At 59.8% G+C, this 27,331-nt stretch overlaps 5 protein-coding genes and 1 long non-coding RNA gene across 9 annotated transcripts; 4 read left to right on the top strand and 2 right to left on the bottom strand.

The window, feature by feature from the left end:
- The first annotated feature begins 302 nt into the window (after positions 1 to 302).
- On the top strand, positions 303 to 2,535 carry EXOSC4 (exosome component 4). Its single transcript, XM_028093583.2, has 3 exons — positions 303 to 840; positions 1,813 to 2,019; positions 2,135 to 2,535. Exons 1-3 carry the CDS (start codon positions 670 to 672, stop codon positions 2,492 to 2,494), a joined length of 738 nt encoding a protein of 245 aa, XP_027949384.1. The 5' UTR covers positions 303 to 669; the 3' UTR covers positions 2,495 to 2,535.
- A 1,079-nt stretch (positions 2,536 to 3,614) lies between these two features.
- Positions 3,615 to 7,095, top strand: GPAA1 (glycosylphosphatidylinositol anchor attachment 1). Its single transcript, XM_028093582.1, has 12 exons — positions 3,615 to 3,794; positions 4,079 to 4,258; positions 4,342 to 4,453; positions 4,642 to 4,789; positions 4,870 to 4,971; positions 5,056 to 5,252; positions 5,328 to 5,524; positions 5,620 to 5,773; positions 5,936 to 6,031; positions 6,190 to 6,380; positions 6,460 to 6,630; positions 6,760 to 7,095. Exons 1-12 carry the CDS (start codon positions 3,721 to 3,723, stop codon positions 7,001 to 7,003), a joined length of 1,866 nt encoding a protein of 621 aa, XP_027949383.1. The 5' UTR covers positions 3,615 to 3,720; the 3' UTR covers positions 7,004 to 7,095.
- Positions 7,096 to 8,519: 1,424 nt separating this feature from the next.
- On the bottom strand, positions 8,520 to 14,740 carry LOC148164590 (uncharacterized). Its single transcript, XR_015768036.1, has 2 exons — positions 14,203 to 14,740; positions 8,520 to 10,559 (listed from the first exon to the last, which is right to left on the bottom strand). It is a non-coding gene; the product is annotated as an uncharacterized LOC148164590 (long non-coding RNA).
- A 607-nt stretch (positions 14,741 to 15,347) lies between these two features.
- Positions 15,348 to 17,793, top strand: CYC1 (cytochrome c1). Its single transcript, XM_028093640.2, has 7 exons — positions 15,348 to 15,482; positions 16,099 to 16,295; positions 16,379 to 16,505; positions 16,593 to 16,750; positions 16,843 to 17,003; positions 17,311 to 17,411; positions 17,492 to 17,793. The coding sequence occupies exons 1-7, from the start codon at positions 15,354 to 15,356 to the stop codon at positions 17,594 to 17,596; spliced, it is 978 nt and encodes a 325-aa protein (XP_027949441.1). The 5' UTR covers positions 15,348 to 15,353; the 3' UTR covers positions 17,597 to 17,793.
- An 890-nt stretch (positions 17,794 to 18,683) lies between these two features.
- On the bottom strand, positions 18,684 to 23,899 carry SHARPIN (SHANK associated RH domain interactor). The gene is made up of 9 exons (XM_028093573.2): positions 23,444 to 23,899; positions 22,982 to 23,156; positions 19,947 to 20,078; positions 19,729 to 19,870; positions 19,563 to 19,653; positions 19,329 to 19,482; positions 19,131 to 19,249; positions 18,915 to 19,043; positions 18,684 to 18,839 (listed from the first exon to the last, which is right to left on the bottom strand). Exons 1-9 carry the CDS (start codon positions 23,618 to 23,620, stop codon positions 18,756 to 18,758), a joined length of 1,203 nt encoding a protein of 400 aa, XP_027949374.2. The 5' UTR covers positions 23,621 to 23,899; the 3' UTR covers positions 18,684 to 18,755.
- A 265-nt stretch (positions 23,900 to 24,164) lies between these two features.
- MAF1 (MAF1 negative regulator of RNA polymerase III) lies at positions 24,165 to 27,324 on the top strand. 4 transcript variants are annotated; one of them, XM_028093577.2, is made up of 9 exons: positions 24,165 to 24,520; positions 25,039 to 25,093; positions 25,324 to 25,449; positions 25,527 to 25,655; positions 25,733 to 25,898; positions 26,041 to 26,162; positions 26,245 to 26,364; positions 26,527 to 26,670; positions 26,780 to 27,324. In XM_028093577.2, the coding sequence occupies exons 3-9, from the start codon at positions 25,367 to 25,369 to the stop codon at positions 26,799 to 26,801; spliced, it is 786 nt and encodes a 261-aa protein (XP_027949378.1). In that variant the 5' UTR covers positions 24,165 to 24,520; positions 25,039 to 25,093; positions 25,324 to 25,366; the 3' UTR covers positions 26,802 to 27,324. The 4 variants fall into 4 exon arrangements, with proteins under 4 accessions (XP_027949378.1, XP_027949377.1, XP_027949376.1 ...); XM_028093576.2 differs by having other exon boundaries at positions 25,025 to 25,093; XM_028093575.2 differs by having other exon boundaries at positions 25,025 to 25,163.
- The last annotated feature ends 7 nt before the right edge of the window (positions 27,325 to 27,331 follow it).

Below are 27,331 nucleotides of genomic sequence, written 5' to 3'. Positions count from 1 at the left end.
AAACACTAAACGGTAAGAAAACAAAAAAACACAAGGTGTGCCTCAGCTTGGGAGAATGAATGCATTTATGGCTGCGGAAGAACTAGAAACCATCAGAGAGAGGACGCCGCTTCCTTCCAGCACGAGCGGCGCTCGCCCGCCGAACCCGCAAGGAGCCTCCGGGCAGGCGGAGCGGCGAGCCAGGCCGCGAGCCGGGGCCGGCGGGGCTGGGTGGGGGCGGGGCTCGGTGGGGGCGGGGCCAGCGGGGCGCAGGCGCGGCGGGAGTCCTGAGAGCTTTGGGAGCCGGCGTAGGCGCGCGCGGCAAAAGCCAGGGAGGTCCCGGGAGCATAAGGACCGCCCCCACGACAAAGCCGAGGGGGCGCGACCGGGGATTCTTGCCCGAGCCGGTCCCCACCTCTGGCAGCCGCGGGCACAGCCTTCCTCCCCTGGGTCCGCACCCTCCCGGGGCCGGAAGCGAGGAAAGTGGCGTCGCGGGGGAGCGTAGCTTCCCAAGACCGGAAGTAGAGAAAACGGGACCGCCTGGCACCCTGGGGGAACCGTAGTTCTCCGAGGCCGGAAGTGGGGTGTCGGACCGGCGGAAACAGGCCCCTGGGAGGTCGGAAGTGGGGGTAGAGCCGCTGGGAGCTGTAGTTTTGAGGGAGGCGGAAGCGCGGCTAGCAGCCGGGCGACATGGCGGGCTTGGAGCTCCTGTCGGACCAGGGCTACCGGGTAGACGGACGGCGCGCCGGGGAGCTGCGCAAGATCCAGGCGCGGATGGGCGTGTTCGCGCAGGCCGACGGCTCGGCCTACATCGAGCAAGGCAACACCAAGGCGCTTGCGGTGGTGTACGGGCCGCACGAGGCGAGTGGGCATACGCGCGAGCCGGGCGGGGTGCGCGGGGCCTCCGGGCTGAGCTGAGAGTCGGGAGGCCCGGCTGGCGCGCCTCCGCTCACCCAGCCCATCTTCAGGGCCGCCGCGGCTCACTCGGAGTCCAAGCCAAAGTCCCTGCAGTGTGGTGCACCGCGGTCCCCACCTTTCGCACCGGCCGCCGGCCCCTCCGCCCTGCGCCCGCCCTTGCTAGTCCTAGAAGCTCCAGGCGCGCTCCCGCTCCCTCCTTCTCCCCCGACCACCGTACTCACGTGGCGAGCCCCCTCCCCTCCCCCCACACCCTTCCCTGCCTTTCCCAAACCGGTCACCTCAGACATCAGTTCAGCTAGCCCTTCGTTTAACTCCTCACGGGAACGTAAACTCCGCGAGGACAGGGACTGTAAATAAAACCTCCTGGTTTTAGTGCCGTGTCTCCATTGCTGGAGAAGGGAAGAGCGCCGGGGTGGAAACAAGCGTGGCGCGTTTGCAGAGCAGAAGGGCTGCTCGTGGGGAGATGGGGGAACTCAAAATGGGATCGAGGCGTCTCTAGGGATGCAAGAACTCGCCGCTTTGAAGACCGGGGAAACTATTTAGGATTTTATCTCACACGTGTTGGGGAAGCTTTGGGAGGCAGTAGAATATGTGCATGTGTAGAGGAGACGAAATCAGACTTGGTGTTTGTGAATGTACCTTCTCTGGCTACAAATGGAGAATGGGTTGGGAGGAGATGAGGCAGGGATGGAAACTCCTTTAAGAGAAATCCTATCCAGGCATGATGGTGGCTTAAGAGACTGGCCAGCCGGCCCTCCCACAGGCTGTTTTGGAGGTAAAGTAGCTGTGCTTCTGGACATGTTGGAAGTGGAAGGAGCGTGAGAGGGAAGCTGAGGTCTGGGGCCTGGGCGAGAGGAAGGTGTAGTGTGAGCTGGGGGAGCAGTGAGCCTGGCTCATGTGTCCTTCCTCCCCCAGATCCGGGGCTCCCGAGCACGAGCCCTGCCAGACAGGGCCCTGGTGAACTGTCAGTATAGTTCTGCGACCTTCAGCACAGGCGAACGCAAGCGGCGACCCCACGGGGACCGTAAGTCTTGCGAGATGGGCCTGCAGCTGCGTCAGACCTTCGAGGCCGCCATCCTTACGCAGCTGCACCCACGCTCCCAGATTGATATATATGTGCAGGTGAGCAAGCAGCAGCCATGAACCCAGGGAGGGAGGAGAGGGTTGGAGGGGGAGGTGGGGATGGCAGTCGGGTCAAGAGCCTAATGGACTGATGCCACTGGGGGGGTTCCTGCAGGTGCTGCAGGCAGACGGTGGGACCTATGCAGCTTGTGTGAATGCAGCCACGCTGGCAGTGCTGGATGCCGGAATACCCATGCGGGACTTTGTGTGTGCCTGCTCAGCTGGCTTTGTGGACAACACAGCTCTGGCGGACCTCAGCCACGTGGAAGAGGCAGCTGGTGGTCCCCAGCTGGCCCTGGCCTTGCTGCCGGCCTCAGGCCAGATTGCACTGCTTGAAATGGATGCCAGGCTACATGAGGACCACCTGGAGCAGGTGCTAGAGGCTGCTGCCCGGGCTGCCCGGGACGTGCACACACTGCTGGACCGTGTGGTTCGGCAGCATGTACGTGAGGCCTCTATTTTGCTAGGGGACTGAGCATCTGGCCTCCCCATGCCCAGAATAAAACCCACACATAATCTGCTGTATTTTGATTTCCCCACAGCACTTCCACACCCTCAGAGCCTGGCCTGGTGCTTGCTCCTGGGGGTGACTAGGGACCGTCCGCATCCCCCACACGTGACATACATACCTCTTGCAGCCTCAAGGCTCACAGCCTGAAGAAGGTGAGGGGAGTGTGTCCCTGGATGAACAGAGCAGTTGTGCCAGGCAGGGTTCAAGGCAGCCGAGCAGTGAGGCGTGGCCTGGCATGATGAGCCAAGCCGCTGGACTGGAGTCTTACTTTCACACGGCATATCTGGGGCCCACCATGGAGATGTGGGGGCCATGCCCCACATCCTCTGGACTCTGGCTTGAACTGAATGGCCCCTTCCACCCTAGGAGCCCTCTGGGCCTACTTAACCTCAGACTCCAAAAGTACAACAGATAACATGTTCTCACCTGGGGGAGGGGCTTGGGAAGGGGTCTTCACCACCTACCCACGGACACGCACGGGCCGCCTGCCTGCACCCCGAACACTGGCCCTTGCAGCCCCCACCCAGGCACCTCCTGATCTGAATAGGAGTGCTCCCCACTTTCTACTCCACATACCTCACCTCTTTTGAAACCCTTTTGGCCAAGACGACCACCTGCACCTTAATCCCGGTGGTTCTCTGACCCTGAGAGCTTTGCTGCTGGGTGCACACTGTGATTTCCCTTCTGCACTCACTGCCACTTTTGACCAACATCCATAGAAATGAACCTGCCAATGCCTCGGTCTCAGTCCACGGGAACCCTCTTCCTTCCCCGCCCGCCCCTGGCGCTCAGACCTGTCACTGTCAGTAGCCGCGCGCTCAACGTCCGCGGGCGTCCGTGCTCCCCAGTTTCCCGCCCCTCTGTCTTGTTCGTCCCCTCCCCGATTCTCGCTCTCCCCAGCCAGCCGCGGCGGCAGCTGGTCGTCTTCACGGCTTTCCTCTGGCGCAGTACACCTGCCGGCCGGTCGTCCTGGAGACGGGTCCTCGCGGAGGCCGCTCGGGGCGGGCCGAGACGCTCCCGCCGCAGTCCCGCCCCGTACCACCTCTGCTCCGGGCATGCGCGGCGGCGCGAAGGCCTTCGGGACCGGAAGTGCGAGCGGGCGCGGAGCCTCGGGTCCGGCGGGAGCGCGGCGTCGGTCCCGCGGCTGGAGCTGCAGGGCGAGCGCGGCCCCGGAGCCGCCCCTCCTCGCCATGGGCCTCCTGTCGGACCCGGTGCGCCGGCGCGCCCTCGCCCGCCTCGTGCTGCGTCTGAACGCGCCGCTCTGGTGAGCGCTGGGCCCAGGGAGGCGGGACCCGGAGGACCCGGGGCTCGAGCTGCCGACGCCCCCACCCTCCGCGGGCTGCTCGCGCCAGTAGCGTAGCGCCCGTGGGCCTCGCTCGCGGCATCGGGTCTGGGGCTCGGCCCTCCCGTCCGACGTCCCGAGTGCCGGGACTCCGGGGCCAGGTCCCTCAGACACGCCCCCGCCATCCCCGGTGCAGAGGGGGAGGCCACGGGCGGGAGTCCCCGGCGCGCTAATGCCCCGGGGCCCCCTCCACCCCCTCCCTGCAGCGTGCTCAGCTACGTGGCAGGCATCGCCTGGTTCCTTGCTCTGGCTTTCCCGCCGTTGACCCAACGCACTTACATGTCGGAGAACGCCATGGGCTCCACCATGGTGGAGGAGCAGTTTGCGGGCGGAGACCGTGCCCGGAGCTTTGCCCGAGACTTTGCTGCCCACCGCAGGAAGTCGGGGTGAGCGGAGAGCTGCGGGTACGGGGAGATAGTGGTGCTCAAAGCCAAGGAGCTCTGCCTAGCGCCTCTCGTTGTGTGTCTAGGGCTTTGCCAGTGGCGTGGCTGGAGCGGACGATGCGGTCAGTGGGGCTGGAGGTCTACACGCAGAGTTTCTCCCGGAAACTGCCCTTTCCTGATGAGACCCACGAGCGCTATGTATTGTGGGGGAGGGGGTGTGCGTGGGACCAAAAAGCACCTCGAGAGGGCGGCTTGGGGCCGGGAAGCCCGGTGGTGGCATGTCCTGGGGCCGGGGGAATCCCTGGTGGGCAGTCTAGGGCGACGAGGGAGAGGCTTCAGCCGTCCGCGGTGGGGTGGTGCTGACGCTTCCCCGATACTGCATACAGATGGTGTCAGGTACCAACGTGTATGGCATCCTGCGGGCCCCGCGCGCTGCCAGCACCGAGTCCCTGGTGCTCACCGTACCCTGCGGCCCTGACTCCACCAACAGCCAGGCTGTGGGGCTGCTGCTAGCACTTGCTGCCCACTTTCGGGGTGAGGTTCAGGGGCTGCTGCTGGCAAGGGAGGGTTTGGCCACTGTCCCAGGCCCTGCTGACCTAGCTTCTGGCCTCCAGGGCAGATTTACTGGGCCAAAGACATCATCTTCTTGGTGACAGAACAAGACCTTCTGGGCACTGAGGCTTGGCTGGAGGCCTACCACGATGTCAACATCACCGGTAGGTGCTCTTGCCCCGGCCGCTCCGTCAGGATCACTGTCCTCGTCGGCCCCCCATAGGCATTTCCTTCACCTGCTCCTACAGGCATGCAGTCATCCCCTCTGCAGGGCCGGGCTGGGGCCATCCAGGCAGCTGTGGCCTTGGAGCTGAGCAGTGACGTGGTCACGAGCCTTGATGTGGCTGTGGAGGGTCTCAACGGGCAGCTGCCCAACCTCGATCTGCTCAACCTCTTCCAGACTTTCTGTCAGAAAGGGGGTCTGCTGTGTACTCTCCAGGGCAAGGTAAGGGGGGCAGCCTGCCTGGGAAGTGTGGGCCCTGTGTGGGGCTTCTCTGACCGTGCCCCCAAATCCTCTAAGCTGCAGCCCCAGGACTGGACATCCATAGATGGGCCGCTGCAGGGTCTGCAGACCCTGCTGCTCATGGTTCTGCAGCAGGCCTCTGGCCGCCCCCATGGCCCTCACGGCCTCTTCCTGCGCTACCGTGTGGAGGCCCTGACCATCCGTGGCATTAACAGCTTCCGACAATATAAGTATGACTTGGTGGCAGTGGGCAAGTAAGTGGCTTCTGGGCCCCCCTTCCATGCTTGGGGTGGAGTTGGGGGAGGTTCTGGGGGGCCTGGCTGGCCATGACGCCGCCCCACCCTGGCAGAGCCCTGGAGGGCGTGTTCCGCAAGCTCAACCATCTCCTGGAGCGCCTGCACCAGTCCTTCTTCTTCTACCTGCTTCCCGCGCTTTCCCGCTTCGTCTCCATCGGCCTCTACATGCCTGCTGTCGGCTTTTTGCTCTTGGTGCTTGGTCTCAAGATATCCTCTGAACCCCACGTCCACTTGTGGCCAGCCTCAGGTCCTCTCCACTCTAGGCTGGGGAGGATCCTCCGTCCTTGAAGTAGGGGAGTGGGAGTGACCCCGGGTCCCCTACCGGGCGGAGTCCATCACACCCATCGTCAGGGTCCTTGACTAGACCACGCTCTGGAACTGTGGATGCAGTTGCATGAGGCCGGAGTGGGGCCCGAGGAGCCTGGGGGGGTCTCTGGACCTAGTCCTCCCCTTCTGCCAACACAGGTGATGGTCCCCCCACTCCTGCTTTTGGGGTGGGCCCCCAGGGTTCCGGGTGATCGTTACTGCTGCAATGCAGTCTTGATCGGTGGGGTGGTGGTGAGGATCCTGGGGGCTCCATGGGCCCCAGGGCCCATCTCCCCAGTGTCCGTGTGCCCTTGCAGACCGTGGGACTGGCCTCGCTTGTGGCGCCCTTGCTGATCTCACAGGCCATGGGCCTGGCCCTTTACATCCTGCCCGTGCTGGGCCAACACGTGGCTACCCAGCACTTCCCCGTGGCCGAGGCCGAGGCCGTGGTGCTGACCCTGCTGGCCATCTACGCAGCGGGCCTGGCCCTTCCACACAGCACCCAGCGGTGAGGAGCTAGGCTGGGTGGGGGAGGGCGGGGGCACCCTGGCCGCACACGTAGCGCGTCTGAGCCCCTCGCCTTGCAGGGTGGTGAGCACACAGGCCCCAGACAGAGGCTGGATGGCGCTGAAGCTGGTGGCCCTCATATACCTGGTGCTGCAGTTGGCCTGCATCGCCCTCACCAACTTCTCGCTGGGCTTCCTGTTGGCTGCCACCATGGTGCCTGCTGCTGCTCTCACCAAGCCCTGTGGGCCCCGGTACGTGTCGTGCCGCGCCCCAAGCCCAGGGTCTGTGCTCCTTACCGCTGTGCCCTCACATGGGACCCCCTCGCCCACTCGGTGTCTGTGCCCCCCCAGAGCCTGACCTGACCCTGCCTCTCCACCCAGGCCACTGTATGCCGCCCTGCTGGTGCTGACGAGCCCAGCCGCCACACTGCTGGGTGGCTTGTTCGTGTGGCGGGAGCTGCAGGAGTCTCCAGTGTCGCTGGCCGAGGGCTGGCAGCTCTTCCTGGCTGCGCTGGCCCAGGGTGTGCTGGAGCACCACACCTATGGCGCCCTGCTCTTTCCGCTGCTGGCTCTGGGCCTCTACCCCTGCTGGCTGCTCTTCTGGAATGTGCTCTTCTGGAAGTGATGTGTGGCCCACGGCCCTGCAGCTGGGACTGGGGTGGGGACTCCGCCCCCGTGTTGTCTCCTTCTTGGGAAATAAACAGGAGTTTTGTTTCAGCTGCCCTTTGGGCTGTTGGCCAACTGTCTGCTGTCCGTGTGGGGCCCCCAGGCCCGTGGGCGAGAAGCTCTGCCTGAAGGCCTGGCCTTCCCACACACTTCCTTTCTGGAGGGCACTGTTCTGGTCCGCTTACTGCTGGCAGTAGTGAGGGCCCAGCCACATGAGCCTCGGAGGAGAGCCTCGGGTGGACACTGGGCTTGGGACCTGAAAACGGTACACGCAGACCCTGCCCTGGCCCCCGCCCCAGGAGCATCACGGTAGGAGGCGGGGTGCTGGGTAATAGGAAGCATAGTGGGAGCAGGGCTTGGGGCCTGACAGGATCTGAGGTCCCAGAGACCACACTGCTCTGCCTGCAGCGCTGGAGTTGGAGGGGCAAAGGGGCTGGAGCTGGAGCCCTGCAGAGAGGGCCTGGGGCGTGGGGAGTGGCACTCCCGAGGCCAGAACCTCGGTGTGGGTCTGGGAGGGGCACCTGGCCAGCTTCCTTGGAGCCGAGCCAGCCCAGGCCAGCCACCCCTAAGAGGCAGGGCCAAGGTGGAACAGCCCACCCAACACCACCTTGGGGCAGCAGGCCACGGGTCCCCTGAAAGGAGTCGGGAGGTTAGCATCCATACTGGAGGGAAGAAAAAAGCAAAATAGCTTTTCAGCAATGCCAGGCCCACATCAGCTCCCCGGAAGGGTCTGATGGGGCAGCAGAGTGGCACCACGTGTGTGGAGAGTGGACTCGGGACCAGTGTCCCTTCAGTGCCACACCCAGAATGCTGGGGCCTGGGAGGTCCTGTGGAGGAAGCTTTAGCCCACAGAGCCCTGCTGGTTCTCTGCTGATAGGCACCTCTGTGTCCAGCATTGTGGGGGATGGCGGTCAGCAAGGGTGGTGGAGACCCACTGTGACTAGCAGCCTGTCACTGGCCTGCTTGTTCCCAAGATCCAGCTGGGACCTCTTTATCGTTGAACAAACTGTTCTGCTCCTGAGGCTGGAGAGAGATAGGAGCCTCAGCACCCCCAGCACCCCAGGGTGCCACCCTCCCAGGCTGGCTGCTGTTGAGTCTGACCTCTCATAGGTCAGGCCCCACTTCTCCGCGGCCTTGCTGTCCTCCAAGACGCACAGACATCTCCGCTCTTAGTCCCTGCTGTCTGTGTGGGAGCTGGCATCCAGTACAAGACCCCTTCTAGGCCTTTTAGCCAGGCTTTGGCCTCAGTCAGTCATTTTTAAGTACAGTTAGTCCCTTAAAGCACACATCTTGAAAATATATTAAATCGTGGAACATACAGGTAGGGGGGCAAAAGCAAAAAGATTACCTCAGTTGTGTTCTAAACTCACCTGTGCAGAAGTCTTCCTGTCTATACAAAAGATCTGAAACGACAAAGTTGATTTGTCAGGGAAGCGGGATTTCTGTTGTGGTTTTCAGTAATGTCACTTGTACGATACTTTTAAGATTTTATTTTTATTTATTTGAGAGACAGAGATAGCAACAGAAGCACGAGCAGGGAGGAGAGGGAGAAACAGGCTCCCCGCTGAGCAGGGAGCCCAGGACCCCGAGATCATGACCTGAGCCGAAGGCAGGCGCCTAACTGACTGAGCCACCCAGGTGCCCCTACAATACATTGTTTTAAAACAAGGAAAGCTCAGGGCACCTGGTGGCTCAGTCAGTTAAGTGTCTGGCTCTTGGTCTCAGCTCAGGTCTTGATCTCAGGGTTGTGAGTTCAAGCCCTGCGTTGGGCTCCATACTGGGCATGGAGCCTACTTAAAAGAGAAAGAAAAAACAAGGAAATGTCAGGCTGTAAAGATGTCGGTCGGGTGTACAAGGACAGAGTATAAGGCCCTAAATGCTTTATGTTGATGGTGTGGCAACGTCTGCGACGTGTCCCCAGTATCTGTCCTCAGTCATAGAGCCCAATCTTGATCCCTGTGCCTGGAGGTGTGGCCTTGTGACTATGGCCTGGCCAATAGGGTAAGAACAGAAGCTTCAGGGTGAATACCAAGCGAAGACCTCACCCAGAGAGACTGGCCCTCTGAGCCCTATCCTTCCTCCTGCCCACGGGAATGTGGAAGTGATGGTCGGAACGTGAAGTGTGTCTAAGACACGAGCTACAGCCTGTGTTGAGAATGGAGGGAGAGGAGCAGGGACTCCCCGGCCATCCAAAGGCATCACACAGCCCTGGTTTGCTCAACTGGGCTTCATTTACTGGAAAGGGAAACAAACTTGTACCTTATATAAGCAGTTATTTTCTGACACTCAGATCTAGTTCCAGCCAATACAAGAGACTATTGCTGAACCCAGCTCAAAAGAGGACTCAGTTGCCAGCCAGATGAACTTGGAAGTATATGGCTGTTGCGTTGATAATCAGTACTTAGTAGCGCGTACTCATTTGTTGCTTGCTTCCCACGACCCAGAACGGAAGCACCTTGGGGGGCAGGGACACTGTCTTAATTTCCTGCCACTTTTTCAGCTCAGAGTCAGATACATGGTAGAATATTCATCTGTATTTGTTAAATGAAAGAAAAAAGCAGCAGAGGGAGACCCTCTGGAGGTCCAGGAGGAAGCTCTGGGGGGCAGACCTGACGGCCTCCAGAGGGCCCTGGAGAGTTGCCTATGGCTTGTGGTGTGGGGTGAGCCCAGGAAGGTACGGGTAGCAGCCCGCAGCCAGGCAGGCCACCCTCCACCCACCTCAGAACACCCAGCAGCCTCCCCACAACCAGGCCCCCCGCAGAACCCTACTTGGCCTTGGGATGCCTCTGGCAACTCACCTGGGTGTCCCAGATCTCCTGCGCTCTTCTCAAACCATTTGCCTAGTCACCCCACTCCACCTGAGGTTTCAATGTCGGCAGCTTGGGGGCTGCCATGGACACCATTATCCAAAAACTGCACCCACAAGCCCCAACTGCCTTCATGCCCACGCTCAGGTCCTGTCTCCCGCCCAGGCCCCTTCTGAGGCCCCAGTGTGTCACCTCTGCCCTCCTGGATGTGTGATGGTCATCTCTAAGTTACAGTATCCCAACCTGAACACCTCCCACCCGCATGCACCTTCCCTCTTGGCACACTCACGCAACCCTGGCCTAGGCATCAATCTTGTCTCTCTTCAGGGGATGCCCATCACTCCCAGGATAGACCCAAACTCCTTACCTTGGTCTTCAAGGCCTGTGCATGTTCCTCAGAACACTTTCATTGCCCCCAAAAGCAGCCTGTGCCTACGCCTCCTGCCCTTCCAGCCCGACACCAGTAATCTTTCTAACTCCAAATTCAGACTTTAACATGGATAGCCTCAGACATACGTGGTTGTCTGTGTCTGGCCTCTCACTCAGCAGGATGCTTCCAAAGTTCATCCGCATTGCTGTATGTGTCACAACTTCCTTACGTGGCCAAATACGTTCCACTGTCTGGACATGCCACATTGTGTTTACCCATTTGTCAGTTGATGGGCATTTGGGTTGTTTCCTCTTTCTCGGTTATTACGGAGGATGCACCTGTCAACATTCATGAACAAGTTTTTGTGTGAATGTTTGTTTTCTCTTGGGTATATACCTAGAAGTTGAATATAAAGCTCTAAATTTCCATCTTAGCACTGCTCTTGATGCATCCTATATGTTTTGTTACGCTCCACTTTTGTTTTCATTCACCTCAAATTACGTTCTAATTTTCCCTGTGATTTCTTCTTTGACTATTTAGGAATATGTTATTTAACTTTTCATGTATGTATGAATTTCCCAAATTTGTTAGATTTTTAATTTCATTCTGTTGTCAAAAAACATACTTTGTATGATATTACTACTTTAAAATGTACTGAGACTTGTTTTATTTTCTAACATAACGGTCTATCCTGAAAATGTTCCATGTGCACTTGAGAAGAATATGTGCTCTTCTGCTGGGTGGAGTGTCTCTGATGTCTGTCAAGTCTAGCTGGCTTATAGCATTGTTCAAGTTTTCTCTTTCTTTGCTGAGCTTTTCTCTAGTTCTGTCCATTACTGGAAGTATTGAAGTCTCCAGCTATTGTTGAATTGTCTATTTCTCCCTTCCATTCTGTCAACTTTTACTTCATGTATTTTGGGGCAGTTAGGCAAACATATATTCATAATTGTTATGTCTTCTTGATGGATTGGTCCTTTTTTCTTATAAAATGTCCTTTAACTCTAGTATCAAATTTTTTAAAAAGATTTTATTTATTTATTTGAGAGAGGGAATGAGATAGAGCATGAGAAGGGGGAGGGCCAGAGGGAGAAGCAGACTCCCCGCCGAGCAGGGAGCCCGACGCGGGACTCGATCCCGGGACTCCAGGATCATGACCTGAGCCGAAGGCAGTCGCTGAACCGACTGAGCCACCCAGGTGCCCATCTAATAAATATTTTAAAATAAATCACTGAACTCTACATATGGAACTAATAATATACTATATGTTAATCGAATTTAAATTAAAAACATAAAAAGTAAAAATATTTTTTTAAAAACCAGTAAGTTAATTTCAATAGTATTAAAAGATGTTGCTCTTATATAACTCTACCCCCTTCTTTATGCTGTTGTCACAAATTCCATCTTTATGCATCCTGTGCCTATCCACATAGATTTACAGTTATCACTTTTATGCAGGTTTTTTTAATCAGATAGGAAAAAATTATAAAAATGCATTTACATTTGTTTTTATATTTACCTTATTTACCTATGTACCTTTACTGGTCCTTTTTTTTTAACGTGTTATTTCTTCATGTGGATTTGAGTTACTGCCTCATGTCCTTTTATTTCAGCCTGAAGACCCCATTTAGTAGTTTTTTGGAGGGCAGGGTTCTTGTAACAAGCTGTCCTAGTTTATTTATCTGGGGTTGTCTCAATTTATCCTTTGTTTTTGAGGGACAGTCTTGCCATATATAGAATTCTTGGTAAGTTTGCTCTCTCAGCACTTGGAAAAGGTCACCCCACTGCCTTTTGACCTCCATGGTTTCTTATATAAGTGTTTTTACTTCGATCGCTTATCTGTGATGAGTCACTTCTCTCTTGCTACTTTCAAGAGTCTTCTTCTTTGGCTTTCAACAGTTTATGATGTGTCTAAGTGGGGATCGTTTTTAGTTTATCCTACTTGGCAGTCATTGAGCTTCCTGGATGTGAAGATTCATGCTTTTCATCAAATTTAGGATGTTTTCAGGCATTATTTTTTCAAATATTCTTTCTGTGCCCTTTCTCTTTTCTGCTCCTGAAAATTATGCATAGGCTGGTATGCTTAATGGTGTTCCACAGGTCTTCGTTTTTTTTCCCTGTTTGTCAGACTGGACAATCTCCATTGACCTAACTTCAAGTTTACTAACTCTTCAAATATGCAGTAGAGCACGTGTCCTGAACACGCTGTGAAGGCGCACGCACGAGCTGTGTCTTTCCCCAGTGTCCGCTTTATTCAATCAGAAAGCAAGGTTAATAGAAAGCAGGTTTAGGATTCCAGACTCAGTGATATTTCACCATGTGATTAACTTGGCTTCTTAATACGGCACACAACAAAGATTACAAGGGGGGAGGGAGTTCGCGAACCAAACACGAAGTCGGTCTGTGGGCGGCGGCTGAGATGAGGTCTCAGGTCCGGGTCAGCTCGCGGCACTTACTGCTCCTTATGCTCAAGCAGGGAAGCATGTCAGTCCTGTTGGGAGATCAACCGGGCAGAGCCTTGGGCAGCAACTGCCTTTCTGAAGTGGTCAGACTGAGGGGGTCTGTCTGTCTAGAGGCGTCAGGTCCGAAGAGACTGACAGTTTGCTGCAAAAATCCTTTTAAAGGGATCTAACGGGTCTCGGGCCCTGCAGACATCCTCTGCTTCTGCTGGTTATCAGTGCTGGGGTGTGAGCTGATGCTGGACGTGGCAGGATCTCGTGGCCGTGGTACCTTTACCGGCTTGTGTCACTGCTTGACACAGGCTCCTGCTTGAGTGAGTGACCCCATCTTGCTCTCTACAGTGTCTTATAATTTTTTGTTGTTGTTGAAAACTAGACATTTTAGGGACACCTGGGTGGCTCAGTTGGTTAAGTGTCTGCCTTCAGCTCAGATCATGATCCCAGGGTCCTGGGATTGTGTCCCAAGTCAGGCTCCCTGCTCAGCGTGGAGTCTGCTTCTCCCTCTCCCTCTGCTGCTCCCCCTGCTTGTGCTGACAAATAAAATCTTTAAAAACAAACAAAAAACTAGACTTTAAGATTTTTTAAAAAATATTTTGTCAGCGCACAAGCAGGGGGAGTGGCAGGCAGAGGGAGAAGCAGGCTCCCCGCTGAGCAAGGAGCCCAATGCAGGACTCGATCCCAGGACCCTGAGATCATGACCTGAGCTGAAGGCAGACGCTTGACCGACTCAGCCACCCAGGAGCCCAAACTAGACATTTAAAATTTTTTTTTTTTTTATTCATGAGAGACAAAGAGAGAGAGAGAGAGAGAGAGAGAGGCAGAGGGAGAAGCAGGCTCCCAAGGAGCGGGGAGCCCGATGCGGGACTCGATCCCAGGATGCTGGGATCATGACCTGAGCTGAAGGCAGACGCTTAACCATCTGCGCCACCCAGGCGCCCCAAACTAGACATTTTAATACAATGTGGTGATGCTGGAAATCAGGTTCCAAGTATTGTTGTTGCTTGTAGTTGTTTTTGTGTAGTGATTTTTCTGAATTCTAGTCTGTAGTACTTGTCCTGTGTAGCCACTGAAGTCTCTCTTTGGTCAGCTCAATAGTCAGCTAATGATCGGACAGAGACTTCTTTAAATGCCTGCGATCAGTAAGCTTCCCAGTCTTTTCCAAACGGCTCTGTGCGCCTGTTGAGGCACATGCCTTCCAGCGCTCAGCCAGGCGGTCAGCAACTCTGGGGATTCCCTTCACTGTGCACAGGGCCTCAAGGTCAGCCAGAGGCAACCACTTAAGGCTTTTTCAGGTCTTTCATGAGCGTGTGCATACCCTATTTATGTCTGTGACCTTTTATATCCCACAAATAAGTACGGCTTTTCAACATCCCTGTGGAGGTTGTATTCGCCAACTGTTCCTTTTAAGCTTTCTGGTTACTCTATTAGCGGTTGCAGCTGTTACCCACCGCTTGCGGCAGCTTTGAAATCACAAGCCTGCCTGTAACTGCCCTCAGCAAACAGCCTCCGGGCATAGGCTACTCACCGGTCCGAGGCAAGCGGAGCGAGGTTTGCAGGAGGGTCTTCCGGGGAGGGCTCGCAGACAAGTTAAACAGGCAATTATTTGCACGGAAGGGGTTCTGCTCCCTTCAGTACCAGGGGTTCTGCTCCCTTCAGTACCAGGAATGTGGGCTGGCCAGCAGCTTTAACCAGGAAAAACTAAAACACCTCCAAACTCACTGTTTTACCGAGATTGGGCTGCTTTTCTTAAACACTGCGGGGATGCTGCAATCCTTTGGTTAATTTCCAGAGCTCTGAAAAAGTTGAAGACAATTTCTGCTAGCGTTTCCCTTGGATTTATCGGGGGGAAGGGCTGCAAATTTCCCGAGGTCCTTACTCCTCCGACTGACAGCGGCTTGGCGGGACCCCTGGCTGCCGTAGTCCCGACTCCCGCGCCTCGCAGCTTCTGGGTAATGACGTGCGCCCCGAAGCCCTCGTCGGACGCGTGAGGGCGAGCAGAGTGACCGGCCGTGCGCCGGGGCCGCAGCGCGGAGGCCCCCAGCCTTCCGGGCCTGCTCACTCGTGCCCGGAGCCGGGGCCGTGCCCGGCGCGGAGGGGGCCGCGGCCGCCGGCCGCCCCTTCCCTGCGACGGCCGCCGGCCGCCCCTTCCCTGCGACGGCCGCCGGCCGCCCCTTCCCTGCGACGGCCGCCGGCCGCCCCTTCCCTGCGACGGCCGCCGGCCGCCCCTTCCCTGCGACGGCCGCCGGCCGCCCCTTCCCTGCGACGGCCGCCGGCCGCCCCTTCCCTGCGACGGCCGCCGGCCGCCCCTTCCCTGCGACGGCCGCCGGCCGCCCCTTCCCTGCGACGGCCGCCGGCCGCCCCTTCCCTGCGACGGCCGCCGCGCCAGCGCCGGAAACGCTGCTGCACGACGGCGCGCACGGCCTCCACCACGCCTTCCGGGCGCGGCTGCAAGCGCGCACCGCCGTGCAGGCCGGGGCACCCGCGCCCGGACCGGGAAGCCGCCGCCGCCGGCCCCGCCGTACCTCCGGCCTCCGCGACCACGGGCGCCGCGCGGCGCGGCGGACGGACCGACAGACGCCGCCCCGCCCCGCCCCCCCGCGCTCTCGCGACGTCTGGGCGCCGGGCCGCCGCAGGGGCCGCCGGGAGCAGCGGCCGCGCTGCAGAGGGAGGGCCAAGATGGCGGCGGCCGCGGCTTCGCTTCGCGGGGCGGTGCTGGGCCCGCGGGGCGCGCGTTTGCCGGGCGCGCGGGCCCGGGGTCTGCTGTGCGGCGCGCGGCCCGGCCAGCTCCCGCTGCGGACGCCCCAGGTGAGCTCTGGCCGCGACCCTGTCCGCCGTGTGGCCCCGCAGCCCCTGAAGGTCACGGCGGGGAGGCTCTGGGCGCGGGCCGGGCAGCGAGGGAGCGGCCTGGGCCACCCGGCGCGCCTGCCCCGGCCGGACCCCCGCCGCCTGCCGACCTGAGGCGCCCGGGAGTCGGACCAGGCTCGCAGCCCTCCGAGCGGCGGAGGCGCTCTGCGCGGAGCGTGGGGGGCGGCGGGGCGGGCTCGCGGCGGGCTCGGGGCTGGGGGCTTGCCCCGGAGGGCGCGCCCGGGCCCGCTCCCGCTCCGGCCTTCCAGCCTGGGCCTGCGTCCTGAGGTGACCTCAGCCTGACCTCGGACAGCTGCCTGTGACCTTGGCCTGCCCCAGCACCCTTGCTTGCATCGAGCTCATCCCCAGCCCCGGGTTCAAACGCCAGCCTTCCGCCCCCTCCTCAGGGCCGAGTCGCGGGCGAGGAGTCGGGGGAGGGCGGGGGCGGGGCGGGCGGGGGTGCTCCGCAGGAGTGGGCCGCTGCTGGGTGGATGCGTGGGAGAGGTGGGCGCGGGGACGCAGACCCCCAGGCAGGGCCGGGCGGCGTTCTGGCAGGCGCTGAGCGGGGCTCTTGCAGGCAGTGTCCTTGTCGTCGAAGGCCGGTCTGTCCCGGGGCCGGAAAGGGATGCTGTCAGCGTTGGGCATGCTGGCGGCAGGGGGTGCGGGGCTGGCTGTGGCTCTGCACTCGGCCGTGAGTGCCAGTGACCTGGAGCTGCACCCCCCAAGCTACCCGTGGTCCCACCGTGGCCTCCTCTCTTCCCTGGACCACACCAGGTGGGCTGCTGGCTGACTGGGGCTTTCTGGGTGGACTGGGGGGGTGGCATCCTTGGCGCTCCTAATCCTTACGCTCTCTTTAGTATCCGGAGGGGTTTCCAGGTGTATAAGCAGGTGTGCTCCTCCTGCCACAGCATGGACTACGTGGCCTACCGCCACCTGGTGGGTGTCTGCTACACGGAAGAAGAAGCTAAGGCGCTCGCAGAGGAGGTGCGTGGCCTGGGGATGAGGAGGACCTGGGGGTTGGGGCTCCCACGGTGGTGGACAGCAGGGTTGTGATGGGGCTCTCCGTGGCAGGTGGAGATTCAGGACGGCCCCAACGAGGATGGGGAGATGTTCATGCGGCCAGGGAAGCTGTCTGACTACTTCCCGAAACCATACCCCAACCCTGAGGCCGCTCGAGCAGCCAACAATGGAGCATTGCCCCCCGACCTCAGCTACATCACTAGAGCTAGGTACACGGGCTTGCCTACGGCGGGGTGGGGGGGTGGGGGGAGGGGGATGGTCCATCCTGTGCCACGGCTCAGGAGGCAGGATCTGGTCCCAGGCACGGTGGTGAGGACTACGTCTTCTCCCTGCTAACCGGCTACTGCGAGCCGCCCACCGGGGTGTCACTGCGAGAGGGCCTCTACTTCAACCCCTACTTTCCTGGCCAGGCCATTGGCATGGCTCCTCCCATCTATGATGAGGTCTTGGAGTTTGATGATGGTGAGAAGCCCCCCACCTGGTGATCAGCACCCTGGGTCCTCTTCCCACTGCCAGGGATGCTGCTCCTGTCTTGGGCCCTGCACTCTCCTTGGCTCACGCACTGCGTGTGTGTCGGAGCCAGCTTATGGGCAGCCTCCACAGTCCTGTCTAGCCCAGACCGCTACGTGCTGGGGGGGAAGGGGGTCCCGTTCCTTGTGAAGCCTTGGTGAGGAGCCCATCCTGGCTATGTGGAGGGGGGTGCTCCAGGGCTACCCCAGGTTGGGTAGGGACTTCCAAGGGCAGCCCTTACCACTTTTCCTTGACTCAGGCACCCCAGCTACTATGTCCCAGGTGGCTAAGGACGTGTGCACCTTCCTGCGCTGGGCATCCGAGCCAGAGCATGACCATCGGAAACGCATGGGGCTCAAGGTGAAAGGGCTGGGCCCAGGGGCTGGGGACTGGGCAGGGGTCCTTTCTGCTTCCTTCTTCTGAGCCTGCCTCATCCCCAGATGTTGATGATGATGGGCTTGCTAATTCCCCTGATCTACGCCATGAAGCGGCATAAGTGGTCAGTCCTGAAGAGCCGGAAACTGGCATATCGGCCACCCAAGTGACCCTGCCCAGTGTCTGCTGTCTTGTGTGAATGGGGAGCCTCAAGCCAAGGAGCCACCCTGGACCTGTTCAGGCCTCAGCTGGCCCTCTTGGCCAAGCCCCACTTTCTTTGGTTAAAGAGGGGAGGGGCCAGAAGATCAGGTTCTAGCTCCAGATCCTTCAGCCTCCATCATGGAAATAAATTAAGTTTCTAAACACACGTTTGAGCTGTTGTGATGGGAGCACGAGTTTGCAGGGGACTCAGGGACTAAGACCCTTGCTTTCAAGCTCCTAGGGATGTTGCATGGCGGCCCAGCACTGCCATTACAGACTGGGGACTGGGTGACCACAGGCGGTACTGGGTGTGGGGCAGGGAATCGCCGTTAGGGAAGGTTGCAGCACTCGTTGAGGTGGGGAGTACCCGATCACAGAGCTGAAAAGGGCCTGGGGGAATAACCAGCCATTTGTAGGTGTGTGAACCACTTGGCTTTCATCCTTGGGGGAATAAGGAGCACGTGGCAGCATTTCAACAGGGGAGAGGCCTGGCCTCAGGGAGGAGCTGCTGGGGAAGGGAGACAGCCTCCAGCCGTGCTGAGAAAGCAGAGTAGGCAGAAGCCACCCCAAATGTGCTTGCTCTTGGTCTCTTGGCTGGGCAGCTGGGGTGGCCCCAGCAGCACACAGCCCTGCCTTATTGCTCCTGGTTTCTGAGTTTTTCTTGTCCCCAGAAGGGGAATGTAAGGAGCATCCTGGCTGGAACAGCCCACAGTGGTAGCCAGAGTCTGGGAAGGGTGGGAGCCAGGTGGGAGAAAGCAGAGCACGTGCTTGAAGGTTTCTGGGTGGACAAGAGGCAAGGTCAGCAGCGGGCCTGGGATGGGGGTTCTTCATACTCTTGGGGTCTGGTTCGAGAGCTCAGCCCCATGCTTCTAGGATCCCTGGGGTTTGGAGTCCCAAGGACTCCTGAGTAGCCACCCGGACCTGGCTGGGTTGCCCCACCAGCTGATGAGGACCAGGCCCCACCTCTGCCAAGTTTCACCCCAGTAGGGCTGTGCCCCACCCTCCATCTTCCCAGCAGCTCAGTCTGCAGAAAGGCGCAGATATGGGGCATGCAGCTGGCTCAGAAGTGTCTTTAATGACTCCCAGACTGGGGCCCCTCCACAGCCGTGGCGTGATCCTAGTGAGCAGTCAGCAAAGGTCCCCTGAGAGTTTCAGGAGGGGGTCCAGGGACCTCGGGCCTGGAGGGATTGGGCCATCCTCTCTCTTTGTGACCTGGGCAGGAAGGAAAGATAGGTCATTCTGCTTGTTCGGCCACTCTGCCCCCTTCCCCTTCCCCACCTCTCGTACCTTTGGCGGCTGCTGGGTGGAGGCTGCAGGAAGGGGGTCCCAAGTACAGGGCTTCTGGGTGCTGCACATCTCACAGCCAGGCCGGCTGGGGGCATTGATGAACGTGCAGGAAGGGCAGGACCAGCCGGGCTGGGGGGGGTAGGGAGAGACAGTTGCTTCTCTTTCCTTCCAGGGCCCAGAGAGTCCCAGGCCCACCCTGCCCAGCCCCTTACCCACCTGAAGGGGGCTGGGGAGACTGGAGCTGCCTGGCTGAGGAGCTCTGGGCAGCCCCAGTGACTGAGGAAACAGGCGACTTAGCTCCCCATCTGTCTTCTGGGGGCCCTGAGGACTGCGTCCTGCAGTAGACGAGGTGGAGCTGAGGGGTGTGGCAGGCTGCACCTCCCCTTCCTCATCCCATCCACATCAAGGACTCACCTGGGGCTTCTCGAGGGGCCGAGAGCAGGTAGAGGAAAGCAGGATCCCCATCCCGCCGGACCCCATAGGAAGCAAGGCTGCACTCGGGCACACACAGGCACCGCCCGATGACCCAGCGCTGCACAGCTGGTGGGAAGCCAAACTCCGAGAACACCTGGGGCCAGAGCATCAAGGCCAGGCAGTGTCACTGAAGGCCCCCTGCCCCCAGCAGGGCTCCCCAGACCCCATGCTTACTTGCTCCTGGAGGGTCGCAATGGTGCAGTGGGGGTGGACTTGCAGTGAGACGTGGGCAGAGGACGCAGCATCTTCAACTGTGACCTGTAGCCTGGGCCAGAACATAGGTCAGGGGGAAGGTGGGGGTCCTGGAAGGGTTGGGATGTCAGAGTGAAGACGGCCTCACCTGATGGGGCCAGGAGGGAAGCAGGTCTCCTGGAGCTGGACACTGAGGGCCACATGATGCTGAGCCAGGATGGCTGCTGCTTGGGCTGCCCCCTTCTCATCCCCATCCTCGATGGCCCGGGCCAGGTGCCCCACCAGCTTTTCTGCAGGGGGAGGGAAAAAGCCATCAGAGCTGAACACAGACTGCTGCTTCCACCCCCCTCTGCCACCTGCCATTACCTCTCTCCGTAGAGTCTCCGGGGCTCCAGCAAAGATCCACCTTGGGTTGTGGGGCCTGGAGTGTGGGCACTTCAGGGGGACTGGGCGGGGAAACGGGGCACATTTCTGGGCCCAGGGCTTGGGGCAGGCTGCCTAGGAGGGAAGATGTGGGGTGGGCTGGGGTCTCCTGAGATCCAGCCCTCAAGCCGAGTACTCACCCAGGCCTCTGCTCTCTGACCTCAGGTTTCTAGGACAGTTGCCACCTCCTTGCTCACCTCAGCCCATGCCACGGCCCTTGCCCATACATTAAGCCAAACTGTCCCTCTCAACCTTGGTCCTTGCCAACCCCTGAAAGGTCCCTGCCAACTCCTTGGAGCTGAAGCTGCACTTGGCTTTTCCTTGGGTTCTGGCATGCTTCTGGACTCTTCTGTCTAGCCCTACCTAGGCCCTTCCACCAAAGAGGCCCCGTCAGCCTGCCAAGGATGCTCCCTTGGCCTCGCAGCAGAACCAAAGCAGAGCCTCAGGAGGAGCCCGCCCTTTCCTACTCACCAGGAGCCCTGCAGTTATGATAGTCTCTTCTTGGTGCCCTCAGGGACATCCATCCTCTCTACTGGCCCTACCATCGACACAGGACACCTTGGTGGCTCCCATTCCAAACAAACCCTCTTGGGCCACTGCCTGCTCCGGGCGCCCTTGCAGAGCTGACTGTGCCGCTGTCTCCCCTTCTGACCTCCCACCTGAGGCCCAGCCCACCCGTTGCTGATGCGGCTCCTATGACATGACGGCCTCAGGCCCTCAGTACTCTGAACCGTCTGCCCACCGAGATCAGCAGGGCTCCTGAGCACCCAGGACCAGGCCTGGCCACATGGGAGTGAAGATCATGCTAGGATCTTCAAATTTCACTCGTGTCACCTTAACGAAGCCTTCCCTGCCACCCTATTTAAAATCGCAAACCACTCCCTTCCAGCACTCCCATCTCCTCCACCATCTGACAGAATTTTACTTATTTTTTTTCCAACTTAAATGTGTATGTATGTATATGTATATTTTTGGAGAGGGAGGAGCAGAGGAAGAGGAAGAAAGAATCTCAAGCTGACTCCACACTCAACGCAGAACTGAGGTGGGGTTCGCTCTCACGACCCTGAGGTCATGACCTGAGCCGAAATCAAGAGTCGGTCGCTTAACCAAAAACTGAGCCACCCAGGCGCCCCCCCAACTTAAGTATTTTTTTAAAAAATATTTATTCATTTGAGACACAGAGATAGAGAGAGAGAGCTCAAGCAGGGGGAGAGGCAGAGGGAGAGGGAGAAGCAGGGAGCCACCCAGGCGCCCCAAGTATTTTTTAATTGAGGGACCCCTGGCTGGCTCAGTTGGTGGGGCATGTGACTTGACCTTGGGGTTGTGAGTTCAAGCCCATGTTGGGTGTAGGGATTACTTAAATAAATAAGGGGCGCCTGGGTGGCTCAGTTGGTGAAGCGACTGCCTTTGGCTCAGGTCATGATCCTGGAGTCCCGGGATCGAGTCCCGCATCGGGCCCCCTGCTCAGCGGGGAGTCTGCTTCTCCCTCTGACCCTCCCCCCTCTCATGTGCTCTTTCCTTCTCTGTCTCTCTCATTCTCTTTCAAATAAATAAATCTTTAAAAAAAAATAGGGGCGCCTGGGTGGCTCAGCCGTTAAGCGTCTGCCTTCGGCTCAGGTTGTGGTCCCGGGGTCCTGGGATCGAGCCCCCCATCGGGCTCCCTGCTCCACAGGAAGCCTGCTTCCCCCTCTGCCACTCCCCCTGCTTGTGTTTCCTCTCTTGTTGTCTCTCTGTCTCCCTCTCTCTGTCAAATAAATAAAATCTTTGAAAAAATAATAAAAAATAAACCACATCTAATAAATATTTTTGGACTGATACACAAAGTTCCATTAATTCTAAGTGTACAACACAGTGATTCTCCAAGTCTATACACAATGCTGTGCTCCCGGCCTTACCTATTTTATATGTCTGCCTCCCCTCTAGAAATGTAAGCTCCACGAGGGCAGGGATTTGAAGTTTGATTCATGCTAAATCTCCAAGTCCTAAAGTGCTTAGTACAGAGCAGGTGCTGAATACACAGCTGGTGAACAGATGAATGAACAGCTTTCCTCCTCCTGTAAGTGCTGTGTTGTCTGGGCCTCTCTCAGGTCACATTGTATGGTTTTCTTCTTAGCCCTTTGGCAGCTCTTCTGATTCTGGGCCTTCTCCTTTGCTTGCAGCATTGTCTGCCTGCCAGATTCTCTCTTGCTTCTCTCACCTAGTGACCTGGGCTGACCTCTTCAGAGCCCTACCCCCAGCCCAGACCCACCTAGCTAGCCCCTTCCCCTCCAAGCCCTTCCACACAGGCCCTGTCTGGGAGCTCTACAGTACTTCTCCCTCCAGCTTTCTGTCTCAGCCACCAACTCTTCCATTTATTTTTTCACTTATTTGAGAAAGAGAGCGAGAGCACGTGCGAGAGAAGCAGAGGGAGAGGGAGAAGCAAGCTCCCTGCTGAGCAGGGAGCCCCATGCCGGGGGCTCGATCTCAGGACCCTGGGATCAGGACCTGAGCTGAAGGCAGCCGCTTAACCCACTGAGCCACCCAGGTGCTCTAACTCTTCCATCTAAATAGCCATGAAATCCAGCCAGTTCCATCTCCTAAGCATCTCTGGAAACAGCCTTCCCTCCAGCCCTATCGGCACCACCCCCACACAGATGCAGGTCTCAGCCAGTCTTGAGTAGCTCGAATCTGAGCCTGTCACTCTCCCACTGAGCACATCCCCATTGCTCCTGATGCCCTCTGTCTTACCCAGATCCTGAGGGCCTGCCTGCTCTGCCCCTCCACATTTGCCTCCAGGCTCCAACTTTTCGGCTTGGATTCCTCTTCTCCACTTTCTCCCTCCTGGGAGCCCTCCCAGAACCCACCAGTGGGGAAAGTGGGCCCCACTTTCCCCACCGCTTCCCCCATCCAGGCCTGGGGCTGCGGGGGCTACTACTGTTCTCTGCCAGCACTCACGGTCGCGGCCCAGCCAAAATGAATCTTCGCGCCAGAGCACTAACCATTCTGTCCCTCCATGGTGGCACCTCGGACTAGCGCGGCCCACCGCTGAGCTTCCTGGGGGTTGAGGAAGTGCAGGCTGAGGGTCCCAGGCCCGCCAGGCGGAGGCTGCAGCTCATGCTGGCTGGGGCCTCGGACCGTGTAGGAAACGGACTCCAAGGGCCATTCCAAACTGACCTGAGGAAGGGGAGAGTCCAGGCTCAGCGTCCCCCGCCAGCACACGCTGCGTGATGACCAGAGGAACACGAGGTCACATTTATAGACCACTTACCCTGTCCTGCGCCCTTCCCCCCAAGTTACCTTACGAAACCCTCACCGGACGCCTCTAAAGGCGGGTCGGAGAGCATTTGTCCCCATTCTACAGACGAGGAAACGGAAGCAAGGGCAAATAAACTGCTCAAGGGCACACAGCCGGCCCGCGGAGGACACTGACCCGGTCCCGCGCCCCCGCCGCCCCCACTCACCGCCCCGGGCCCCGCGCCCAGCAGCTCCAGCCGGAAACGCCCGGGCCGCTCGGGGTCCGCGCTCAGCTGCAGCTTCCGCAGCTGTGCCTCGGCGTCCGGCCCCGCGCCCAGGGGCCTCACCGCGGCGTGCACAGCCAGGAGCACCCCGGCCGAGTCCGGGTCCGAGGGCGGCGCCATCTCCGGTCCGGCCCCGGCCTGGACCCCGAAGCCCGCTTCCGTGGGCTCGGGCCTCTGGGCGCCTCGGCCGGCCGGAAACTGGGGCCGCGAGCCTGGGGTTCCGGCCGTGGCCAGAGCGCCGGAGCCGGGTCTAACCTTCCTGCTTTGCCCAGGATGAGCACGGCCTGGGGGCTTTGCGGGCGGGGGCTGCAGCCCAGCGCTCCGTGTCACCCGGCCGCGCGGGGCCGGAGCTGGACGCCGCTCCCAGGCTCCTTCCGGCCCGCCCCCCGCCGCCCGCTGGGCTGCCCGGCCCGCCCACCTCGCGTGGGTCAGCCAGCCACTCCCGGGAACGCGGGCTGACACCAGGGGCGGGACGAATGAGGGGCCTCAACCAATGAGCGCCAGGGAAGGAGGAGGGCTCGCACGCGCTGGAAGAGTGACGGACAGGCACCGCAGCCAGTAGAAGTGGAAGAAACGAGTGAATGGCGGGAGACGCTTCCTATGGCTATCCGAGCTCTCGATCCCGGCGGCTGAAGCGGGCCATTCAGGGGCGGGGGGCCGGGCCTTGCGAACGCTTGTTGTTGTCCGGCTCGGGGAGGCAGAGGTCGCTCGCTCGCTCCTTTGCTCGTTCGGGCCTTGGGTGGCGGTCGGCGGGCAGGTCGGTCGCGGTAGTCGGTCGCCGTGCAGGGGCGAGGCTATGTCGCGGTGGCAGCCCGGCAGGGCCGGCAGGGCCGGGAGTAACGGGACGTCGCCGCGGAGCCTCTTCCCCCGGATACAGTGCGGCCCGAAAGGAGGCCGCGGCGCCGCCCTCCGGTCCTGAGGAGCTCGCGCTGCCCGGAGCCCTCACCGCCTTCTTACCCGCGCCGACGTCAACCGGCCCGACCCGGCCCGGCCTGGCCACACCGAGCGCCGCGCAAGCAGGTAGGTGTCCGCCCTGTCCCGGGCGCCGAGTCGGGGCCTCCAGAACTCCAGCCCCCAGCGGCCTCCGCACTGGCGCGCGTGCGCGTCCCGGGACGCACGGCCTCCTGGGATTTGTAGTTCTCCGCGGCTAGCTTGGGGTTTTCCTTAGCCCCGGCGGAGAGGCGGGTGCGGCCAGGCTGACGCTGGAGCGCCCTAGCGGCTGGCCGACGGGCCTTTCGGGGGTCGTGGTACCTGCCTCTGTTCCTTGGTGTCCGAAGAATTAGGCGTACTTGTGGAGAAGAACGGAGAAGCCTATGGGTTTGCTCTCTACCTCCCTAGAGACCCTGTAGAACAGGGAAGAGTGCTGCGTCCAGGTGACCGCAGGGCCCCAGCCCCAGGTGTGCTGGGTCCTAACCCGGTGCAGGTTCTTACTGTAGCTGAGGAGCTTAGCCCGAGGGGGTACTGCAGGAGTCCCGTACGTTCGAGGGCTTACAGTGACCCCTCCCCCCCACCATGGTGGGTGAGGCTCTTCTCTCCAGATGGACGGTGTCCAGGGAGATAAACCAGCGAGCCCTAGCATGAGCAGGATCCCTGGTACGCCCCCAGGTATCGGGGCGGGGAGAAGGGGGTTGGCTGAGCTGCAGCCTGGGCTTGCCACTCTCAGGTAAGAGGATCTAATTTCTCTCTCCTGCCAGTGCTGAGGGTTTAGGAGTAAGCTGCAGGAGGGACCCAGCTTGTTTCTAATGGCACCACTTAACTGGGTAGGGAGGCCAAAGGCTGAGCTTTGGGGGCCAGATACTCAGGGACTGGCCTCCCATCCTCAGGCAGCACTAGCCCCTCCGAGCACAGGACCCCTTCCTCAAGGACATGAAGCTGTTGGAGAACTCGAGCTTCGAGGCCATCAACTCACAGCTGACAGTGGAGACTGGAGATGCCCACATCATCGGCAGGTGAGGCCTGGGCTCCATGGGCCTCAGAGGTTACGATGTCCTGGCCCAGAGTTGAAGGTCCCCCTTGCACCTTGTAGGATTGAGAGCTACTCGTGTAAGATGGCGGGAGATGACAAGCATATGTTCAAGCAGTTCTGCCAGGAGGGCCAGCCCCACGTGCTAGAGGCACTGTCTCCACCCCAGACCTCAGGCCTCAGCCCCAGCAGGTGAGCCGGGGCAGAGTCGGCCCACTGTGGGCTGTGGGGTGCAGGGCAGTGCTGGGCTGATGCTTTTCTCCGTGCAGACTGAGCAAGAGCCAAGGTGGTGAGGATGAGGGTCCGCTGAGCGACAAGTGCAGCCGCAAGACCCTCTTCTATCTGATTGCCACGCTCAATGAGTCCTTCCGGCCTGACTATGACTTCAGCACAGCCCGAAGCCATGAGTTCAGCAGGGAACCCAGCCTCAGCTGGGTGAGGGTCAGGCTGGGGGGAGGGGCCCACAGCCCCACAGCTGTGCTTACTGTCCTTCCTGACCTGCAGTGGCCCCTGGGCTCAGCCCGGTTCATGCCCTCTGTCCTGCATCCTGAGTCAGTCCCAACTGTGACCGTCCTAGGTGGTGAACGCAGTCAACTGCAGTCTGTTCTCGGCAGTACGGGAAGACTTCAAGGCCCTGAAGCCACAGCTCTGGAATGCAGTAGATGAGGAGATCTGCCTGGCCGAATGTGACATCTACAGGTGGGCTGGCACCCCTGCAGGTGGGCCCTGGGCGTGCATGGCACGTGGGCCTTCGTACCACCTCTTGCCCCGCACTCCCCAGTTACAACCCAGACTTGGACTCAGATCCCTTTGGGGAGGATGGCAGCCTCTGGTCCTTCAACTACTTCTTCTACAACAAGCGGCTCAAGCGGATTGTCTTCTTCAGCTGCCGCTCTATCAGGTTGGCCCCTGTCCGCCTCCTTTCCTTTAGCTCCTGTTTGGCCCACACACCATTTCCCCCAGCTGTGCCCCCCCCGCCTTTGTCCTCCCTGGACATTGTCCCTGGGGCCAGCACCTGGCCAGGGATAGGCAGTCCTAAGACCAGTCCCCACATCTCCCCCAGCGGATCCACCTATACCCCGTCGGAGGCAGGCAACGAGCTAGACATGGAGCTGGGGGAGGAGGAGGAGGAGGAGGAGGAGGAGGAGCGGCGCGGAGGTGGAGGCAGCGAGGGCGGACCTGAGGAGACGAGCGCCATGGAGGACAGGTGTGTGACAGTCACTGGAGCCAGGGCTGGGTGGGGCAGTGGGCGCCCCTCTGCCTGATCTCCTGGGTGTTGGCTCCTCCAAGCTCACTGTGTGCCCCCTTCTACCCAGGGTCCCGGTGATCTGTATGTGAGGGTGAGGAGCAGAGGCCCCAGCTTCATTCCGCTTCAACCAGTGCCTGGAACTGCCCACTCGAGGGGCCCCAGGGCCTCCCCAGCTGGTGGTCAGCCCCTGGCCCTGCCACGGCTCCAGCGCCGCCCAAGGCCACGCCCGCCTAGCCCTTTGGCTCCGGCCTACAGATGTCTACTCACCCCCACAGGCCCCGGCTGCCCGTGTTGTGGTTGGCCTGGACAGCACAGGGCCTGGTGGGAAGCCACTGCCTGTCCCAGTGAACTGACAAAGACAGGGACAGCTGGACTACAGAGTTTATTTTTGTATTTTGTGCCGGATCAGGAGCGGGCCTGCACACTCCAGCCCAAAGGGTCTGAGATCCAGTCAGCAGGCCCCTGCGGTCACCACCCTGGGCTTGGCCAGCCCCTGGCGCCCACCTGTACCCCCTCTGCCCCCCCCCACCCGCCACCTCGCCCATTGGGCAGCGTGCACTGAGTGTCACTTTGCTGCAGCTGTTTGTTTCCAATAAAAATTTCTGTGACTTAGTGGGGA

This window comes from Eumetopias jubatus, unplaced genomic scaffold, assembly GCF_037043125.1.
Source record: "Eumetopias jubatus isolate StellerSeaLion01/CBP00866 unplaced genomic scaffold, mEumJub1_p1.0 scaffold_4, whole genome shotgun sequence".
NCBI classification, from domain to species: domain Eukaryota; kingdom Metazoa; phylum Chordata; class Mammalia; order Carnivora; family Otariidae; genus Eumetopias; species Eumetopias jubatus.
This window is presented reverse-complemented; position numbering and strand designations above follow the sequence as displayed.

What these genes read in the sequence shown, in the direction of transcription:
- GPAA1 (XM_028093582.1), top strand. Translation starts at nt 3,721, where the DNA reads ATGGGCCTCCTGTCGGACCCGGTGCGCCGGCGCGCCCTCGCCCGCCTC. An exon ending in TCTTGGTGCTTGGTCTCAAG is followed by an intron (nt 5,774 to 5,935) that starts ATATCCTCTGAA and finishes TGACTAGACCAC; the next exon opens with GCTCTGGAACTGTGGATGCA. An exon ending in CTCCCCTTCTGCCAACACAG is followed by an intron (nt 6,032 to 6,189) that starts GTGATGGTCCCC and finishes GTGCCCTTGCAG; the next exon opens with ACCGTGGGACTGGCCTCGCT.
- MAF1 (XM_028093574.2), top strand. Translation starts at nt 25,367, where the DNA reads ATGAAGCTGTTGGAGAACTCGAGCTTCGAGGCCATCAACTCACAGCTG. An exon ending in TCAGGCCTCAGCCCCAGCAG is followed by an intron (nt 25,656 to 25,732) that starts GTGAGCCGGGGC and finishes TTCTCCGTGCAG; the next exon opens with ACTGAGCAAGAGCCAAGGTG. An exon ending in GGGAACCCAGCCTCAGCTGG is followed by an intron (nt 25,899 to 26,040) that starts GTGAGGGTCAGG and finishes TGACCGTCCTAG; the next exon opens with GTGGTGAACGCAGTCAACTG.
- SHARPIN (XM_028093573.2), bottom strand. Translation starts at nt 23,620, where the DNA reads ATGGCGCCGCCCTCGGACCCGGACTCGGCCGGGGTGCTCCTGGCTGTG. An exon ending in TGGGCGCGGGGCCCGGGGCG is followed by an intron (nt 23,157 to 23,443) that starts GTGAGTGGGGGC and finishes CCCCTTCCTCAG; the next exon opens with GTCAGTTTGGAATGGCCCTT. An exon ending in CCACCCAGCAGCCGCCAAAG is followed by an intron (nt 18,840 to 18,914) that starts GTACGAGAGGTG and finishes CTTCCTGCCCAG; the next exon opens with GTCACAAAGAGAGAGGATGG.
- CYC1 (XM_028093640.2), top strand. Translation starts at nt 15,354, where the DNA reads ATGGCGGCGGCCGCGGCTTCGCTTCGCGGGGCGGTGCTGGGCCCGCGG. An exon ending in CTAAGGCGCTCGCAGAGGAG is followed by an intron (nt 16,506 to 16,592) that starts GTGCGTGGCCTG and finishes TCTCCGTGGCAG; the next exon opens with GTGGAGATTCAGGACGGCCC. An exon ending in GGAAACGCATGGGGCTCAAG is followed by an intron (nt 17,412 to 17,491) that starts GTGAAAGGGCTG and finishes CCTCATCCCCAG; the next exon opens with ATGTTGATGATGATGGGCTT.
- EXOSC4 (XM_028093583.2), top strand. Translation starts at nt 670, where the DNA reads ATGGCGGGCTTGGAGCTCCTGTCGGACCAGGGCTACCGGGTAGACGGA. An exon ending in TGGTGTACGGGCCGCACGAG is followed by an intron (nt 841 to 1,812) that starts GCGAGTGGGCAT and finishes TTCCTCCCCCAG; the next exon opens with ATCCGGGGCTCCCGAGCACG. An exon ending in AGATTGATATATATGTGCAG is followed by an intron (nt 2,020 to 2,134) that starts GTGAGCAAGCAG and finishes GGGTTCCTGCAG; the next exon opens with GTGCTGCAGGCAGACGGTGG.